Raw genomic sequence first — 18,170 nt, forward strand, 5'->3', positions numbered from 1 at the left:
CTGTCAAGACTGACACTTAAGAGTTTGTCCTACACTTCACTCAAATTAGGACTATGATGCTTGATAACTAACTTTTAAGCCCAGCTTTGAGCCAAGAATTATTTTACTCTTAAGTCAGTTCTTAGCAGTGTTCTTATAATTCTGAGAAGCTTGATAAATACGGGCCCAGATCTACCCTTATCTGCAGCTACACCCCGACAGCATGTGGAACAACTTCAACTTCACCCACTCCAATTGTTAAAAATAAAAAGAACTGCATTACTGAATAACCAAGTTAGCTGGATGTTAGTCCTTCTCCTAGTGGGCCATAAACGTGAACAACAGGAAGTAACACACTGATTTAATTTGCTTTATTAGTAGTTTCATTACTGATATATGAGCTTGTTGGGTTGCCATTGTCCCAGCACACATACTGTAATCCTTTCTGACATGGAGCTTTGAGAATTGGCACAAATAATCCACAAATGAACATCCCTGTATACAATAATGCTTTTAAACAGAAAATAATAAACAATAAATATTTAAAAAATGGCATGAACACAAGATAAAATGCAGGGTTGTATCTTCATAAGACAAAATGTCTTAATTATGTGCCGTCTTCTTGTCTTTCAGTACAAACATTAAATTAAGAAGGAGGCAGGGGACAGGCTGGTTTTCAACCTTTGGCCCTAAAACACTTTATAACCAGTCTGAGTAGAGCACATAGCAGGATGTTCATGCACAAACATCAGTTTAGACTCAGTCTGGAAATTCTCTACTTTGTGATGGAGAGGAGCTAAAATGTCTTAAAAAGAAAAGGACTGGGGGGACTAAAAAATATAAAAATCACTTCCAACACCAGAAGTCCATACTGGTGAAGTCTGAGAGTCTTCCAGTTTCAGAGCATGTGATTTATCAAGGCTAAGAATTAAAATAAGCACACAGATGATTACAAAATAAATGGATTTCAGCCCAGAGAATGAACAAGGCAAGCAAGCTCACACATACTGTATATACAGTCACGGTTACTATTTACATTGTGTTTACATATCATTTAGTAATTCTACATACAGTTGAGGTGGACTTTGTCTCCCTCTACTGGATCACACTATTGTCACACTGCAAATAGCAGAAATCAGTGCTGAAGTATTCTCATGCTTTGAAATGTCTCATTACAGAGCACTCTGAGGAAACCAGGCCTACTGCAGAGGCTGTCAACCAGAAGAGCCCATCCCAGAACCAAAGTGTGTTCAGAAACACCCACAGCCTGGTCTGACACTCCCTCCACATCTGAAACAACAGCACAGAGATGAGGAAATGATTCCTCACAGTCTCCTGGTGTTGGTTTCATTTTTTCCATACTGCTTTGCTCTATCCTGGCTTCTAAGATGTGGAAATATCATAAAGAAGCAAAGTGTCACCACACAGCCGGGTAAAAGGAGTGAGAAAGCAAACAATACACAGTGCTGTAGTGAAAGCAGATGTGTTACCTCACAAACACCGGCAACTCCTCTATGACTATTGTATTTACTGGGAAAGAGCAACACCAGCACTCAATTACTGCCTAACCTTAAGAGACCCGGCTATGCACAACTGATCATACTTATTACTAATATCAAATGACCAGAAGAACTGGATCAAACAGAAGCGTAATAAATAAATGATCATGGATAAATACAACCTGAGAGCGCGATGTCTAGATGAAGGATAACTAAGCAAACACTAAACAAACCACTCCATCACCAGTACTGTGCATGACTTGAAAGTCACATAAAAGCAGTGAGGAAAACACTGTAATGTGAGACCTGAACTTTGCAGAGCCAGACTCACACGGAGCGATGTAGACCTAATGAGGAGAAACTTAACTTAAACTCTTCCACAAGCTGTGAAGCCTCAAATTAATTTAAAATTAGGGTAAAATAGAGAAGCAAAAAAAAAAATCTGATCACCAACAATCCTGTGAAACCAGACACATGGATATGGTGGCAGCTGAAAGACATGTATTATGGTGCTGAGTTGTAGTCAAAAGTGTTAGGTATCTATTAGGTATTAGGTGTGAAAAAGTAATAAGGATGTCAATACAGGCTTTAAAGTTGATCTCCACAATCTTCTCACTCCTCAGTAAAAATGTCAGGCACATTATATTGTCTGTGCTCCAGACACTACAATGTCTGAGAATTTCCACCATCATGACATGGTCCAGATGAGGCTCCAGACTTGTGGCCTACATGCACAGAGAGGGTGAGCCTTTTTTCTTTCAACCGTAACCAGGTAGGAGCAGCCAAGAGGAAACTTAGAGGACCCACACCTAGATAACTAAGAGCAAAGAATCAGTGAGACTGGAAAACTGCACATGGCCAGCTTACATGCTCATCCACTATGGGGACGTACATATGTGTCTAAGGATAAAAGAGAAAAAACAATAAATAACAGAATTTATTAATATATAACTAACCTTTACCAGATTAAAAAAAAATGTCTAAGAAACATCCCCGACTGTTAATCTGACATGAACTCGTAAGTAAGTATGAGACAAAATATGAAACAGCCCAGTAAATGTAAAAGAACCTTCTCCAAACTAAGTGTGGCCACAAACGGCTAAAAACCAAACCTGCACTTTGCTCCAAAAACCAGCAAGAGTGACACAATGTCAGTGCTTGATATATACAGTGTGTATGTGTTTGTGTGGAGGAGGGCCTGCAGGCTGCGGGTGGAGCGAGTGTGGACAGCAGGCCTCATGGTGGCGTCTCTGCATTATTAGTCGTGGCCTTTTTCTTTGTCGGCTTCTTCATCGTCTTGGTTTGAGTCTTGCAGAGGGAGGAGAGGGACAGGAAGGGGGAGTAAGTACAGAGTCATTAAACAACAAGAGGAAAAAAAGGAGAGAAAACAGTCAATTGTTAAAATTGTAGAGGAGGTCGGGAAAAGGTTTGACTAAAGTTAGGGATGGATGGATGGATGGATGGATAGAGAGGTCAGACTGAAATGCATGCTTCAATTTGTCTGTGGTTCAGGCTTCAATAGAAGTGAATGGGAAAGGAGCGACTATTCATAGGACGGAAGTGTAATGTGACCTTTCCGTTTGAGACTTCAAGTATTTGTCTGAAAAAACCCATTATAAACTGAGGCCATGAAGTTTGAAAGATAACACTGAACATGCAGAGAAGGCCTATTGTAAGACGCCATTGAATTGCATTATGGGGGATCCAGCATTGACTCATACGAGGGAAGTCAGGATATTGCAGCATCGGACTGTTCTTTCGTTCAAATATGTTCCCTGCAAGTCCCCCAACTTTGTGGAAGTGAACTAAGTTATTTGATGTTTAGCCAGAGTAACTGAAATCATCATTAACACATCACATTCTTAGCTCCACTGAAATTATATTGTTTACATGCGCAATATGACTAACATGGTATGAAACTACTGCAATATTTTGTAAGTCCAACATAGCCTAACTAAAATGATGTAGCAATAAGAGATCAATATCCAAAAAGAGGGCGCAGTTTTCATAAACAAATAACTATTACTGAGTTACAAAAGATGATTTAAAACCAAAAGTAAAATAAGTATTGATAAATGTTGACATTTGGTCCAAAAGTACTGTGATTTTGAGAAACTGTATCAACAACATGGAGCTGCCACTAAGGTTTAAAGCAATGTTTAGCTCAGCTGTCATTTAATGTTACATAATTAATTTCTTTCATAAATCTACACCTGTAGTATCTTCAATACTATATTTTGTAGTTGACAGCACTGATAAGAAGCTTTAACATTTAATTAGTTCGTAACACCTTACTGTTATTTTATTATGCTTACTTAAGCGCAATACACAGCACTGGGTTTGTCTTACACTTAGTGTGCGTGTGTATGTATTACTGGTACTACCTCCGTCTTAGCAGCAGCAGGTTTCTTGGTTGTCTTGACGCTGGTAGAGCGTTTGGGGGCTTTTTCTCCCACATCTTCATCGGAGTGTTCAGTCCTCGTGTCTGATTGGTCAGAGCCGTGCTGGGACGACGCGTCGTCAGCAAGGGATGCGGCCGCCAAAGAGCGAGCTGCAGGATTGGACAATAAATGCTGGTCATTTCACAGACAGAGTAGCTCAGAGTTCAGACTAAAAGATAAAAAAGGAAATCACCAGATGACTCTCCAGACAGCTGACAGACCAGAGAGACTGAGCCAATAGAGATCAAACTCTGTCACCAGCTTTTAGCAAGTCAGAATTCTGTATCTCATTTCCTTGGAACGAATGTGACCAGACTGAAGCAACTGTCTAAAAGTGTGTATTTGCTGATGAATACATCAGTCACAGTCACAGCCTATTACACCACCCGGTGGCCACATTTCAAACTACAGGCTGTATTTCCACTTGTGACAAATGTTGGCCTGTTGGATGTCAACTATATAATAAAAAAGGTCACTCTAAATAGGAGTCTCTTCTGCCCACCCAGAAAAACTGAATGTAAACAAAAACTTTGTTTACAACAAATCCACAGGACCCCTCTAAAGAGTAGTGCGCAGTAAGGCTGAAAAAGTTTTCCCCAAAGTATGTTTTGGTCTACATATTGCCAGAAAACAGCAGTAAAATGCTGATCACAATAGTTCAGTCTAAAATTGCTTGCTTGGTCCGATCCAAAGTCACAGAATATTCAGTTTACAGGGATTTAAAAACAATAAGTGAATTTTGAAGAAATACATTTAGATTTGTTTAGATCTATGTCCCTTATCTTGTTGTTCAGTACGGTTAGTATTTTAATGCACAAATTTTTTTCAGTTACTGTTGTAAATGTATGGGGACACTTGCTGACTCGGGTCAGCAGGAAAGTTTAACATGTTTGAGCAAAGGAGTGTAGCATTATTCAAGCTTCTTCCATTTATAAATTTGTTCTATTTACAAATAATTCCACAATCTTTTCTTTTTTGCTTTTTAACAGTGCAGAAAGAGGAAATAGAGCTGAAAGCTCTGGATCATTAGTAAGAGGACCTTTGAGCCTGGATTCCCTTCACTATATGCTGCATTTTCCCCCAAACATTATTGAAGAAACATCCATGCACAAATTACCCTGAAGACAGTAACTCCATCTGTCTGATTCTTTCATGTCAGCGTTTTGTTTGATCTGTCTTTCAGGCTGGGTTTGCACATTGAGGTTCCTGTGTTAAATGTGCCACTTTGCCCTGTCCATTCATTGTTTCATGGTCTCTGTGTCTCTCTCTGTATTCAGTTCACAGCTAGCCAGGCCCGCAGCCAGCCAGCCGGCAGTGTAGTGAGACACAAAGAGCCCTCCTTCTCAGCCTCTCCTCCCACTGGAATCACATGTTTTCACTCCCCCTACTCGACACTTCTTTGCATCTCATCCTTTTCCCTGCCATCCTGCAGTGCTTTAAATCACATGACTCTAGCTAGCCCCCTGTCCTGCTCTGATAGTAAAGTACGGCCTCTGAGTGACACTCCAGCCCAAACAACAAACTGGACATACAGAATGTATGTTTTTATGCAGATGTGTGCGACTCCTAATGAAGCAGCGTGGGGGTTGTGCGTGTGGCCTTACTCTGTCGTGCAGTGGAGCTCTTGGCCCGGGGCAGCGTGCTGGCCCCCGAACTTATCTCGTCCATCGGGTCCCGTCTCATGCGGGCGTCTGGAGTGTGCAGAGATAGGTCATCGTCAGCGTTGATGAGAGTCAAGTCCTGCATGCTGAAACTCCGCAGCTTGTCTGACAGCACGCCTTGTCCCTGGGCATCACAGCAAAACCCAACACAGACACGTCAAGATATGGGATAGCACGAGTCCTGAATATCTATCCCCTACTTCTGCATCACTCATATCTTACAGAGAATAGGTCATCCAAATAAAATTTAACTTGCAAATTCTCATGTTTGGTGAAACACTGACTGATTAAGTTAATCTGTGTAGTGTAAGGCTGACAAGACAGAATTCTTTGACAATTATATTCAGCAGCCAGGGTTCAGAACATTTAAGCATTTCCACCACTTGAATGGGCATGAAACTCCCCTGATTTTATCATCTAGAGCTGCAATGGTTACTACCTTCATTGATTTTCTGATCAACAGAACAATTATGTGAGGATCTGATGGCATTCTCTGTTTCATATCACTGTTAATTGAAAATATTTCGGGTTTTGGACTGTTAGATGGATGAAAAAGGTATTTGAAGAATTGTGATGGCCATTTTAAGCCATTTTGATGCTATGAATTGAAACAATTTGACAGATTAATCAATAACGGAAATAATAGTTAGATGCAGCCATATATCATCAATAAATAGAGAACAACTACATTGGAAAGATGATGTTGATGCAAAATACCGACTTAATTTGTGTGCATAAACATTAAATCTCTGCTTGAATGTCAGTTAACGATATGGTTAATAGGATCTGTTTACAGTATGTGACAAAAACCTCCACACTGGAACATAAACAGAACAGAGTGCTTTTGTATACAATGCCTTTAGTAAAGACTTCCACCTAACATTACTTTAAATATCGGACTTTATCTGCAATCAATCACCATTAGGGCACATTGATTTGGCAGCACCAACAATTTACTCTTTACACGAGCCCGTCACAACATCAGATCAAGAACAAGTCGCCTCTAGGCTGCTGCCCTTGTTTCACACTCACAAGCATGCTCCCAACCTTTTGGTGTCAGACAGTAAACTAAGCTATTTGGTGCTCTTGACCAGCCTGCTTGGCTGTTCTTTTTTTAAACATACAAGGGGCATTAGAAACCAAGCCTAACAGCCTTTGGGGAATCCAACTTACTGTATGTCAGTAGACAGATGTAAATACAGCTGTGAATTCATCCCAAACATATTAGGATGCATTGGGATCACTTAATCAGCACTTGGCAAGGCATCTTTGCACAAACCATAGGACCTCCTTGTTAATGTTAGAGTGTGTCTAGCATAGCAAAGCTCCCAGTGGTAATTTTGCTGTGACGAACAACTCAGAAAAAGCTTACAAGTTTGTTCCCTGCAACAAGTCACCAGTCACCAGTCACCAGTCACCAGTCACCAGTCACCAGTCACCAGTCACCACACACACACACACACACACACACACACACACACACACACACACACACACACACACACACACACACACACACACACACACACACACACACACACACACACACACACACACACACACACACACACACACACACACAACGTGATCTCAGTGGTCACTGGAGAAGAAGCATTTGAAACACATTTTAAAAATCTGTGCTGAACGGCATCTCAGACTGGATTCAGACACAATCTAAAGGCACAGTGTACAATGAATATATTACAGATGAAGAACATGAAGGGAAATCTGCATTATTAAGTTATAATGCCATCTGACTTGATCTGAGCACACAGCTCACCTTGGTGGCTGCAGTGACAGCAGCATTAGCAGCCAGGTTGAGACCCCTCTTTCCAAACCTCATCATGGTCTCATAGCTCCTGTCTTTGGCCTGTGCGATGTACTCATCTATCTCCTGTAGGACAGGACGATAGTTGAAGGGGAAGAGTGAAAGATGACATCGTAAGCAATTGGGACAAAGAAGAAAAGGACAAATTAGCATATTTCAATGTGGACATGCAGACCAATTTCTGCACGTTTAGCAGCAGTGAAATGCGTCAATTTTTCCATTTGGGAGATGGACATAATGACTTGAAAAGGTTGTGTTCCTACCTTCTCTTTGTTGGACAGGGTTGGGTGGACAAACTTGCGATAGAGGACACTGGAGCCCTTGGTGTATGGGGACAGGAGCCAGATCACAAAGGCAATCTTGAGCTCAAAGTAAAATGGAAACCTGAGAAATGAAACAGAGTTAGAACATCAGCAGAGAGGAACTGAAAACATAACGTCTTTGAGGAAGATACAAACACCTGAGTTATAAAGAAAAAGAGACAATGAGAGAAGCTAAGACACTGATCTGATATCTGAAAGGCTGAATAATGGTGTGAGTTGCATTTCATGAGGCACTTTAATAAGATTTCAGTATACACTTAGCACTAGATACACACGAATGTGTCTATTGGTATTATATAAGCTGTTTGTTTTATTTATAGGGTCGTGATCATGAGCAGCTCCTGACTCACCATGATAAGAGCAGGTCTGTGGCCGTCTCTGCTGTAGTGAACAACGCAAATACTATCCAGTACATCATCCACTTCACCTGGAGACACACACACACACACACACAGGCAAGTCATAACACAAATAGCACATGAAAACCCACAGCATCCAGTGCACACGTGCTGAGACACGTGGAAATAAACAGACATGCCAATGCAGAAACGCAACATATGTTCAGTCCTATCGGATCACATCAGTATGCATGGTTAATGTCCCGGAGAAAAAAGGAAATGCAGGGCATTATGAAATCCCATAAACTGGACACGTAAAGGGAAACTAGTTTAGGAAACAATACCAAATGCCATAGATTAAGTGGAAATACATTATCAATAAGTAAACATATTGGCATACCAAATGTTACTAAATTAGAGAAAAGCCCTGCATGTTTAAAGGAACAAACAGGTAGCAGTCATGCAGCTGTATAAACACACATAGTGCTGAGTCATTAAAACAAGCTAAACAAGAGGAAAGGAGGATGAAAACATCAGTCCTAAAAATGGCGTCCTTCACTCCCTCTCTTTCTCTCCCTCATTCGCTCCTTCTGTGGTTGTCTGCTTGAGCAGCAATTGAGAGGAGGAGGGGGGTAGCCATAGTAACCTGCCAGGAGGAAACTGTTCTCCAGTGCAAAACTGGGCAGAGGGCCAGAGCTGCTATCTCCTCCTCCACTGCCTCCTGGACGCCCCCCCTTTCTATCATGCCTTGCAGTGATGAGGTAAGCAGGGAGGACCCCCGACTCTCAGCCAAAAGCGGAACAAGAATCTGTTGCTGCTGCGAAGCTAATGTGCAGAGAGGACAGGACAGTCCCGGAGCCAGCACACCAGCTCCAGATCCTCGCAAGTCTCCTTCTCCTATAGCTAACATAACAAAAACAGCATGGTCTTGGCAAACTAGTACGGAAGTCGGAGTTATTTAACGTTACCGGACACACAAATCATGGCTGGAGTAGTGTTGTGTGTCTCGGTCCGAGCCTCTTTGTTTTTTTCTCATTTACAGAGCCAGGGCTGAGTACAAACACCTGACTTTGTGCACACAGGGAACGGAGAACTAGCAGATCGTGAGGAGATATTTTAAGAATTTAACAAATCAGATACCCCACCTTTAAAATGTTATAGGTGTTAGTCTCGGACAAAAGGGAACATATCGGTGGTTCCCAACCTTATTGACTTGTTTCCTCTTAAAACAAAGCTGTTGTTCCTATATGGTCAATCTTTTTGTGACCCATCACATTCATTTTGTAACCCCTAGATTGGGAACCACTGCACTACAAGATGAGTTTTTATTTAATCTGAAGCATGGTAGGCTGCAATACTTGATCATAAGGAGGTGCTTGCACGTTCATGTATTCTCGGCAGGTGTTGGATAAAACTTTTCTGCTCAAACAGATGAGGATATCCACAAACTACTGACTTTTATTCTACATGGAGATGACTATGTTTCTACCACCTTTTGTATTCAAAAAGCTGTTGTGTCCATGTAGAATAAAATATTTAGTAATGAAATGGAGATAAAGGTTTTATTTTGTCTCCTAGACAAATTATGGTGCCTCAGTGACCCAGTTTCATAAAAGGTTGGTGTGCCCCAGTTAGCTGCCATGCCATGCTTCTGACCTTGTCCGGGAGATCTATGGCTGAACAATTCACCGAAATAACAATGCGGCCTGCTGCAATTTTCAAATCACAGGAGGTGCAGTATTTGTTAAAAAGCAAAATGTGGGTCAAACACTATTTTAAATTAAATATTGTCGAGCTGGAGAAATGTCCTGGCCTACACGTCATAGTCTACAGACTTAAGAAAGCATCTTTGTTTGGCACAGATCTTTGCAAAAATCTCACCATAGACATTTAAACATTGTTTTTCAATGAAAATGAGAATAAGTGTGTAAAAAATTATAAATTCCTTCCAAAATCGCAAATCATATCTCAATTACAATATCAGTCTAAATAATTGCCATTAGATATTTTTTTCAAAAATCATTCAGCCCTACCCTGATCATTATCAAACACGCTTGATATTTTGGTAATGAGTGACAGTGCTCAAAGAAACAGAAAAGTCAGTGCTGCCAACATCAAAACAGAAATTACTCCAGGTAATTAATACGTGTCCTCCATTTAAACAATGTCCAGTGTGTGACTGGCCTAAATTTTATCTGTGGGCTTTGTTACACTCCTTCTCAATATGTGCATTTGAAACTTAAAATACAGGGGTAAAAATATCTAAAGAAAGTCAAACAGGGCAGACAGGAGTCAAAACAGTCGGCTGTGCTTTATAAACTAGAGGTGATACTCACATATTCCTTCACATTCTTCGTTTTGACAGCCTTGTACGAGGAGTATGCTGGATAGAGAGTCCCAAAGGCAAGACTGCAAAAAACAGAGGAGCAGAGAAGCCTGGGTCAGAGGAGGATTCAACGTGAGGACATGGCCTCCGGGTGTTGACACCTAACCAATGTGTTCCTGCTTAAAAAGCAGGTTAGCTATGTTTGCACTAAGCTTACGTAAACACCAGTTGCTTTCTGTATTATTGAGCAGTTTATATTTAAAGAAAGTCGGTGTCTATGTGGTTTTGGTCTGAACGGTGATGCCACAGTAGACAGCTGATGGGCACTGGCTTGAAAACACACACTGGCCTGATAATCAGTAGAAAAAAAAACATAATGGAGATCACAGAGTCAGGAAGAATGCAGCGAGATAAAGTGGAAAAACACACAAAGGTCTGCCAGGGGTGGGTCACCATGTGTTGGACCACGTGCAGATTGGGACACTATGCACACAGAGCCGTGTTTTTGATGCGCATTTGGTCGCATCCTGTGCCACTGTGGTGATTTGTGCTGATGTGACAGGATGCCTAATGCTGAGTGAGGGGACAGCAGGGAGAACACACTTCAGAAAGGCACTCGTTTGTCTGTATGCCCACAGTGTAAACCACTGGGTGTGACTTTATCTAAACTAAGGATTGAATGTTTTTCTACACTGATGCTTGTGCTCCCAGCTGTTAGTAGCTGGAGCATATCTACTGTTTTTCTCAGCATTTAAGTAGGTCTTCTGTCCCAGTAAGTGGCTGAGCTGCCCAGTCATGTGTGCAGCGCCTCTCAGCTTTGCACAGTAAGCTGTGGCGACTCGTGGCAGGCCTCTAAGGCAGTAGACACTCTCAGCAGACGCCCTGTGCCTCTTTGTGTCCCCATCTCAAGTTCACTTCTCGGAGCTTGAGGGCATCCCGTCCTCTCGCTGAGACTTCAGTGATTTCAGACACGCTGCTTATTCACCTGTTTTTTTTACGGTTGGGTTAAAACAAATAGAGGCAGCTGCATGTTTAAAGTGCAGATTAAAGATGAGAAATGAATGATCCTGTGTAAGACGTGCTGCAGCCATTATATGATGCATATCCAGTCACATTGTTTGTCTCCCATCGACACCTGAGGGGTAAGTGAAGTGGAAGAGCCAGCTGGAAGCCACTAAAAGTAACTGTTTGCCAGTGTTATCCTCTACTTACATAACCAGAATATTTATAGGGATGAGACGTCAATAACATCTCCACACCTGGGCCTTTCATAGACACTGTTATAGTTATGTTCGAGGATTATACTGCCAAGCTTTAGTCCAACCTGTTTAAACCCACAAGAAAAATGATGGCATTGTTGAAAGATAGGTAGGTCCTGCGGTCAGAGAACAAAATATCCTGCTTAAAAGCACCCAATTGACATAAGTGTCTATAAAGGATCAGGATGATGACAGCTGCTGGCTTTAGTTGAGTCATCCACACTGTCGTGATATGGTGTGTACAGGTGGAAGCCCAGGTCTGAACTGTCCATAGCAAGGAATATTATTAAAATCATACAAATCATCCACTATGATCTGGCCAGTTCCTGAACATGGGCCTAGATATGGATGGATAGACCGACATCCCTGAGCTTAGCCTTGCCATGACAGTTTTACCAAGTCATGTTCACAATAAAAGGTGCTGAGATGCTCAGTGTACAGACCAGCGATACTCAGACTGTGGTGTTTTGTTTTTAAAAAAAAGCCACTGCAGGCAGTTTGGAGTCTTGTTTACTTGTCTGCAGCGAGGCTGGAATATTAAGCAGGTTTCACTTGAATAACGTGGCCGGCTAACAAATCCTTCCCCTGCCAACACATTATCTGTCAGGTCGTTAATGGCTAGCCAGCATACGTTAGCTACCAGGGGCTAGCAGGCGCTTGGTGCAGCTTGTATTGCATCATTGTATTCATTAAAGACCCATAGCAACGGTTGTAACGGCTGCTATACACAGCTGCTTACCTCAATGCCCAAATAAAATTTTTACCCACAGTAATTTATCTAACATACATGAATGAAATGTAACTATGCGGACAGAAAACGGATGACAGAGCACACAAGCCTAGCTAGTTGGCGCGTCGCAGCCTTCAGCATCAGACAGCTGATGAATGGAGGAGTCGCAGATCTGGCTTTAAACACAACAACAGCCCAGCCCATACTCACACTACTATCCTCGAAATGATCCAGGATACCATCTTGCTGGACGACACCGGCCGTGAGCCTTCTCCGCTTCAAGGAAATCTAGTTAGCCAAGCGGGCTAGGTGGCCCCCCATGCCCTTCTCTCCAGGACGCGGTTTGTTGTGATATGACCCGGGAGGCTGGCCCGGTGTCCTGCCTGTCCGCTCTCCTGTGTGTGTGTGTGTGTGTGTGTGTGTGTCTGCGGGCTAGCAGCAGCCGAGGATGCGCTGCGGTCTCTGGATCCAAGCTGCTCGGCGCTCTGTCTCTTCTGGAGAGAGACTGGCTCTTAAAGGGCCAGAGCCCCGCAGTAAAATGTGTCATTTTAACTTGGGAGAAAACTGCGCCTTTCACAGTGCTCCTCCTATCTGCTGCACCGACACATGATCCTATCACCTCAGTTTACTAGTGGCATTAATGAGAGAGAAGCCAGAGAGCACATGTTTAAGTATTTGTTGGTTTAAACTAACTAGATTTATGCTTGCATCCTCTTCAGCACATTTAAGCTCCCCTGCCCCATTTCTGTGATCTACTTACTAATTCAGACATGAGCAGTGAATGCTAGGCCACACAGGACAGAATCTAAAAGCATGTAGGATCAGTAAAACACACCGATAAATAGTAATCTGCACTGTTAACACTTGTAACAATACAGCTAATGGAAAGCCATGCAGGACTTAATTGTCCAGAGCCTGTTTTATGGTGATTGAAAACCAGAAGTACTGACAGACTATTTGCAATTTCAGGGTGTCTGGATAGAAACCAGAGGATTTGCAACGTTTGTAATGACAACAAGTATCATATTTTGTTTGACTGTCAGAATGAATGCATAATGAATTTCAGAGAAAGGTATCTTCAAAAGTATTATTTAAGGTGCCCATCTATGTATAAGTTGATTTTGTTGCTGCAGTTACAGTTATTGGCATACATCAGATTATTTATATCTTGTTTGTGCTCCATCCCATATGATTATGGTCCTGAGATTGAGACCTTTATTTTGTAAATTAGTGGCAAATAAAACCAAATTCAGCCCTGAAAAGGAGAGAAATTAAAACTTGAATTCTAAGTTTCTTTCTTAATTTTTAAGGCAACAATTTAATACTATAACAAGTGAATTTAAGATGAAAACACACTAACCATTTTCAACAACACACAAGACAAACCAGTTAGATAAAACAATCAGGCTACTACCTAAACAATTCAAGTCAATCAACAGAAAACTGTCAACTATTTTAATAAACAAGTGATTGTTCAAATCATTTATCAGGAAATAACTCAAAATATTTGCTGCTTTTTTCTGTTTTATTATAATTGTGAACTGTAAATCTTTTGACTAAATAAAATTAAGATTAATTGCTAATGAAAACAATTCAACACTTTCAATACTTTTACAATAATTTTAATACTTTTCAATGACTTAGACCCTGGTTGTACACACACAGGTTTTGTTCGTAAAAATTACCATTAAAACAAACAATAATTTTTGTATACTTTATTGTGAAAAATCAAACAGACTGCTAAGATCAATATATATTGATACAATGTTAATGGCCAGTAGTTCTGTTCAGCTGCAATTGTGATTCTTGAACAATATTGTTGGAAGTCTGCAGTTCATTCAGCCGATGGGACAAAGATAGGTGACCAAAGAATAATGTAAAAAATAAAAACCTGCCCTCTCTGAAGTCCTCCTGATCATTACCTTGTGGCGTATAAAAAGAAAAGACTTCTTACTCTAAAAGTGAAATAAGAAAACAAAAAATACAAAACTTTGGTCTGCTTCCCCTCACTGGCTGCTTCGCAAATTCATCTCAGCCACAGAGGGCAGAAGCAATCAGCTGTTTAAAAACTCCAACAACAACAACAAAAAAATCTACAAAAACATGTTAACCTCGCTCCTATTGAAGAAAAATAATATCACTGTCATCAAAATAGGAAAGTTAGCCCAGTACTCACATTTTGTCAGTCACTTATATGGTAGCTGAACCTCTGCTCCAAAGGCACGTCAGCTTTTACCTCCTTTATTCTCACATCTTACATATACAATGAAAACAACAGAACAAACACACTGACCTTAAATACAGAGTTAATCAAAAAAAACAAAAAACAATTGGAAAACAACTAGACAAGTTTGAGCGTACTGTGTAACAGCGATAAAGGACTTCCTTCATCAAGCGCTGCCTAGCCCCTCCCGTCTAATCCCTCCCCAAATCAAATGTCCTCTTTCCCCAAACCCAGACCTTCACTGTCCCAAAAAACCTACAGTCTATCTTTGCACTCTGCAGCTTGTACTTGTGTATGTAGGTGTGTAATGCATACTGTGTGTGTATTTAGTGGGGTGGTCATCACAGGCTGGTTGTTTTGGGACAGCATTAAGTGAGAGGAACTAAGGGCGTGCCAATTTAGGTTCGTGAGCCTTCAGTGTCCCAACAGCGTCCTTCACAGCGTGATAGATGATGTTCTTCACCTGAGAAAAAAAAAACGACAGGAGAAGTCTGTTAAGCAACAACAGACATGGAAACAATCTCCTGTCCCAGAACAATAATAACACTCACACCGACTGACAACAGCTGGGTATTGTTAGAAAATGTTTTCAATACTTTACTTTCAGGAATAATAACATTATTTTTTACTACTTTTTTCCATTTAACAAAATAAGCAAATCTTCTCAAAGGTTACATGTTGTCTAAACAGAAGCAACCGTACGAAAGCTTCATCCAAGAAATAGAGACGGAAATTAGCAAAATCATAATTTCGATCATCAACAGCTTAATCAAACAATGAAAAAAGAAGAATGCAAATCTGAGCAGCAACCAAACCTTTTGTCACTTAAGGCTATTTTAAGGTTCCTTTAATGATGCATGGAGAGTTTAGAAATATCCAAAGCAGAATTTTAAGATATTAATTATAGTTTAATGTCAAACTGCTGAAGACTTTTTCCCTATGATTGATTATTGATCTTCTACCAGCGTGCACATACAGTGGGGGAAACAAGTATTTGACCCCTTGCTGATTTTGCAGGTTTGCCCACTTACAAAGAATGCAACGATCTATAATTTTAATCATATGTACATTCTAACAGTGAAAGACAGAATCCCAAAGAAAATTCCAGAAAATCACATCATATGAATTTATAAAAATTGATAACCATCTGATGAGGAAAAACAAGTATTTGACCCCCTGGACAAACAGCATGTTAATATTTTGTAGAAAAGCCATTATTGGCCAGCACAGATGTCAAACGGTTTTTATAGTTGGTGACAAGGTTTGTGCACATTTCGGCAGGGATGTTGGCCCACTCCTCCCTGCAGACAGCCTCCAAATCATTCAGGTTCCGAGGTTGTCGCCTGGCAACTCGAATTTTAAGCTCCCTCCAAAGATTTTCAATTGGATTCAGGTCTGGAGACTGGCTAGGCCACTCCAGAACCTTGATGTGCTTCTTCTTCAGCCACTCTTTTGTTGCTTTGGCGGTGTGCTTAGGGTCGTTGTCGTGCTGAAACACCCATCCTCGACCCATCTTCAGCTCTCTCACTGAGGGAAGGAGATGTTGGTCCAGAATTCCACGATACATGGCCCCGTCCATCCTCCCCTCAATACGATGGAGTTGTCCCGTCCCCTTGGCTGAAAAGCACCCCCAAAGCATGATGTTGCCACCACCATGCTTGACGGTGGGGATGGTGTTCTTTGGGTTGTACTCTCCAAACATGACGAGTTGAGTTGAGGCCAAAAAGTTGTATTTTGGTCTCATCTGACCACATCACCTTCTTCCAGGCCTCTTCTGAGTCGTCCAGGTGGTGAATGGCGAACTTCATGCGGGCCTGTACATGTTTCTTCTTGAGCAGGGGGACCTTGCGTGCGCTGCAGGATTTCAACCCATGACGGCGTAGTGTGTTACCAACCGTTTCTTTTGTAACTGTGGTCCCAGCTGCCTTCAGTTGATTCATCAGTTCCCCCCTTGTGGTTTTGGGATGATTCCTCACCGTTCGCATGATCAGGGACACCCCACGAGGCGAGATCTTGTGTGGAGGCCCAGACCGAGGGAGGTTGGCGGTGGTGTGGTGCTTCTTCCATTTCCTGATAACTGCACCGACAGTTGATCTTTTCTCTCCAAGTTGCTTTCCGATTCTCTTGTAGCCCATCCCAGCCTTGTGCAGATCAACAATCTTGTCCCTGATGTCCGTAGAAAGCTCTTTGGTCTTGCCCATGGTGGTGATGTTGGATGCTGGTTGTTTGGGTGTTGACAGGTGTCTTTTATACAGGTAACGAGGTGAGGCAGGTGTATTTGATGTAGATAATTGGTTGGGATTGGGGCTGTGTCTTAAAGAAAGACTAACTGGCTTGTAGGAGCCAGAATACTTGCTGTTTGGTAGGGGGTCATATACTTGTTTTTCCTCATCAGATGGTTATCAATTTTTATAAATTCATATGATGTGATTTTCTGGAATTTTCTTTGGGATTCTGTCTTTCACTGTTAGAATGTACATATGATTAAAATTGTAGATTGTTGCATTCTTTGTAAGTGGGCAAACCTGCAAAATCAGCAAGGGGTCAAATACTTTTTTCCCCCACTGTATTTGAGACAAACAGCTTCAAGTGCTGTCTGGAAGATTTTAGAATTAACCTCAATAAATGGTAAGATTAATCTCAGCACATGAAATCGAATCTTGAATGAAATGTATTTTTTTTTTATTCACTGTTCTGAACGCAATGACACGCTTTATTTTTCTAAGTTCACGTGTCTATATGATGTAAACTATATTGGTTGAACTTAGGGCTGGGCGATAAAACAATAATGATAATTATTGTGATATCATTTTCCTCAATAACTATATGAACTTGATTCCCGTAAATTCATTCTTTTTTATTCAATTACTCTAAGCCACAAATAAACCTAGTCTGAATAATCACTTCTCTTGTCCATGTAAAGCGGCAGATTATACAAATGTAAACACACAGCTGCATAAACTGGGGCTTAGAAACAGCGTAACACAAAGATCATTCTCTAGTTGAGTGCATTAAAATGTGACACTGAAACTACACGAGAGAAAAGCAGACCAACCTGTAGCTTGTCTTCGTGGTTTGTATGAGTAGTGGACAGGTGTCTGAACTCCTGCGTCAGTCTGAAACAGTGCCTCACATGTTCAGGAGACACAAAGTCCTCTGCCACCTTGATGCAGCTGTACAGGTTGTGCACCTGAGAGGGGAAGAGCAGAGCATACACATTATGTAATAAGATAAGAAAAATATGGATCTTAAATTATGGCCCATTCATAAATAATATCTAAATAAATGGATATCTATACAAAATTTTCTTAATATAACAAAATAAGTCTGACCTGGTGTGGAGCTCCAGCAGGGATAAATACGGCATCTCCTAAGAACTGTACAATGGACCAACCCTGGACACCATATTCTTCATAGAGCCTGCGGCGCAGCACCTGGTCCAGGTACCAGCTCTGGTCATGAATGGGGTCATGGTCTGGAGGGTTCTCTTGACCTTGCTCCTCTCCCACCTGATACAGATATGGGTAAAGCATGGCATAATGCTGTTAATTAACCTGAACCA

At 41.3% G+C, this 18,170-nt stretch overlaps 2 protein-coding genes across 2 annotated transcripts in view; both read right to left on the reverse strand.

Moving 5' to 3' along the window:
* Positions 1-328: 328 nt before the first annotated feature.
* Positions 329-12,861, reverse strand: reep2 (receptor accessory protein 2). Its single transcript, XM_038698603.1, has 8 exons — positions 12,595-12,861; positions 10,406-10,478; positions 8,082-8,158; positions 7,672-7,792; positions 7,361-7,474; positions 5,524-5,704; positions 3,863-4,029; positions 329-2,786 (listed from the first exon to the last, which is right to left on the reverse strand). The coding sequence occupies exons 1-8, from the start codon at positions 12,624-12,626 to the stop codon at positions 2,715-2,717; spliced, it is 837 nt and encodes a 278-aa protein (XP_038554531.1). The 5' UTR covers positions 12,627-12,861; the 3' UTR covers positions 329-2,714.
* A 1,129-nt stretch (positions 12,862-13,990) lies between these two features.
* LOC119888193 (lysine-specific demethylase 3B-like) overlaps positions 13,991-18,170 on the reverse strand; it is a 29,269-nt gene continuing 25,089 nt past the window's right edge. Inside the window, 3 exon segments of the mRNA XM_038698671.1 lie at positions 13,991-15,071; positions 17,664-17,798; positions 17,941-18,117. Coding sequence (XP_038554599.1) covers positions 14,991-15,071; positions 17,664-17,798; positions 17,941-18,117 — 393 coding nt within the window. The 3' untranslated portion in view covers positions 13,991-14,990.

The sequence above is a fragment of the Micropterus salmoides genome, unplaced genomic scaffold, assembly GCF_014851395.1.
Source record: "Micropterus salmoides isolate LMB-PRFRI ecotype aquatic unplaced genomic scaffold, ASM1485139v1 Ms_hic_scaffold_5, whole genome shotgun sequence".
Lineage (NCBI taxonomy): Eukaryota > Metazoa > Chordata > Actinopteri > Centrarchiformes > Centrarchidae > Micropterus > Micropterus salmoides.

Bases quoted from the DNA above. Each gene is read 5' to 3' on its own strand.
- reep2 (XM_038698603.1), bottom strand. From the start codon at position 12,626: ATGGTATCCTGGATCATTTCGAGGATAGTAGT. The intron at 8,159-10,405 runs GTGAGTATCACC...GTGTGTCTCCAG, and splicing joins CGAAGAATGTGAAGGAATAT to GTGAAGTGGATGATGTACTG. The intron at 7,475-7,671 runs GTAGGAACACAA...CCTGTCCTACAG, and splicing joins CCCTGTCCAACAAAGAGAAG to GAGATAGATGAGTACATCGC.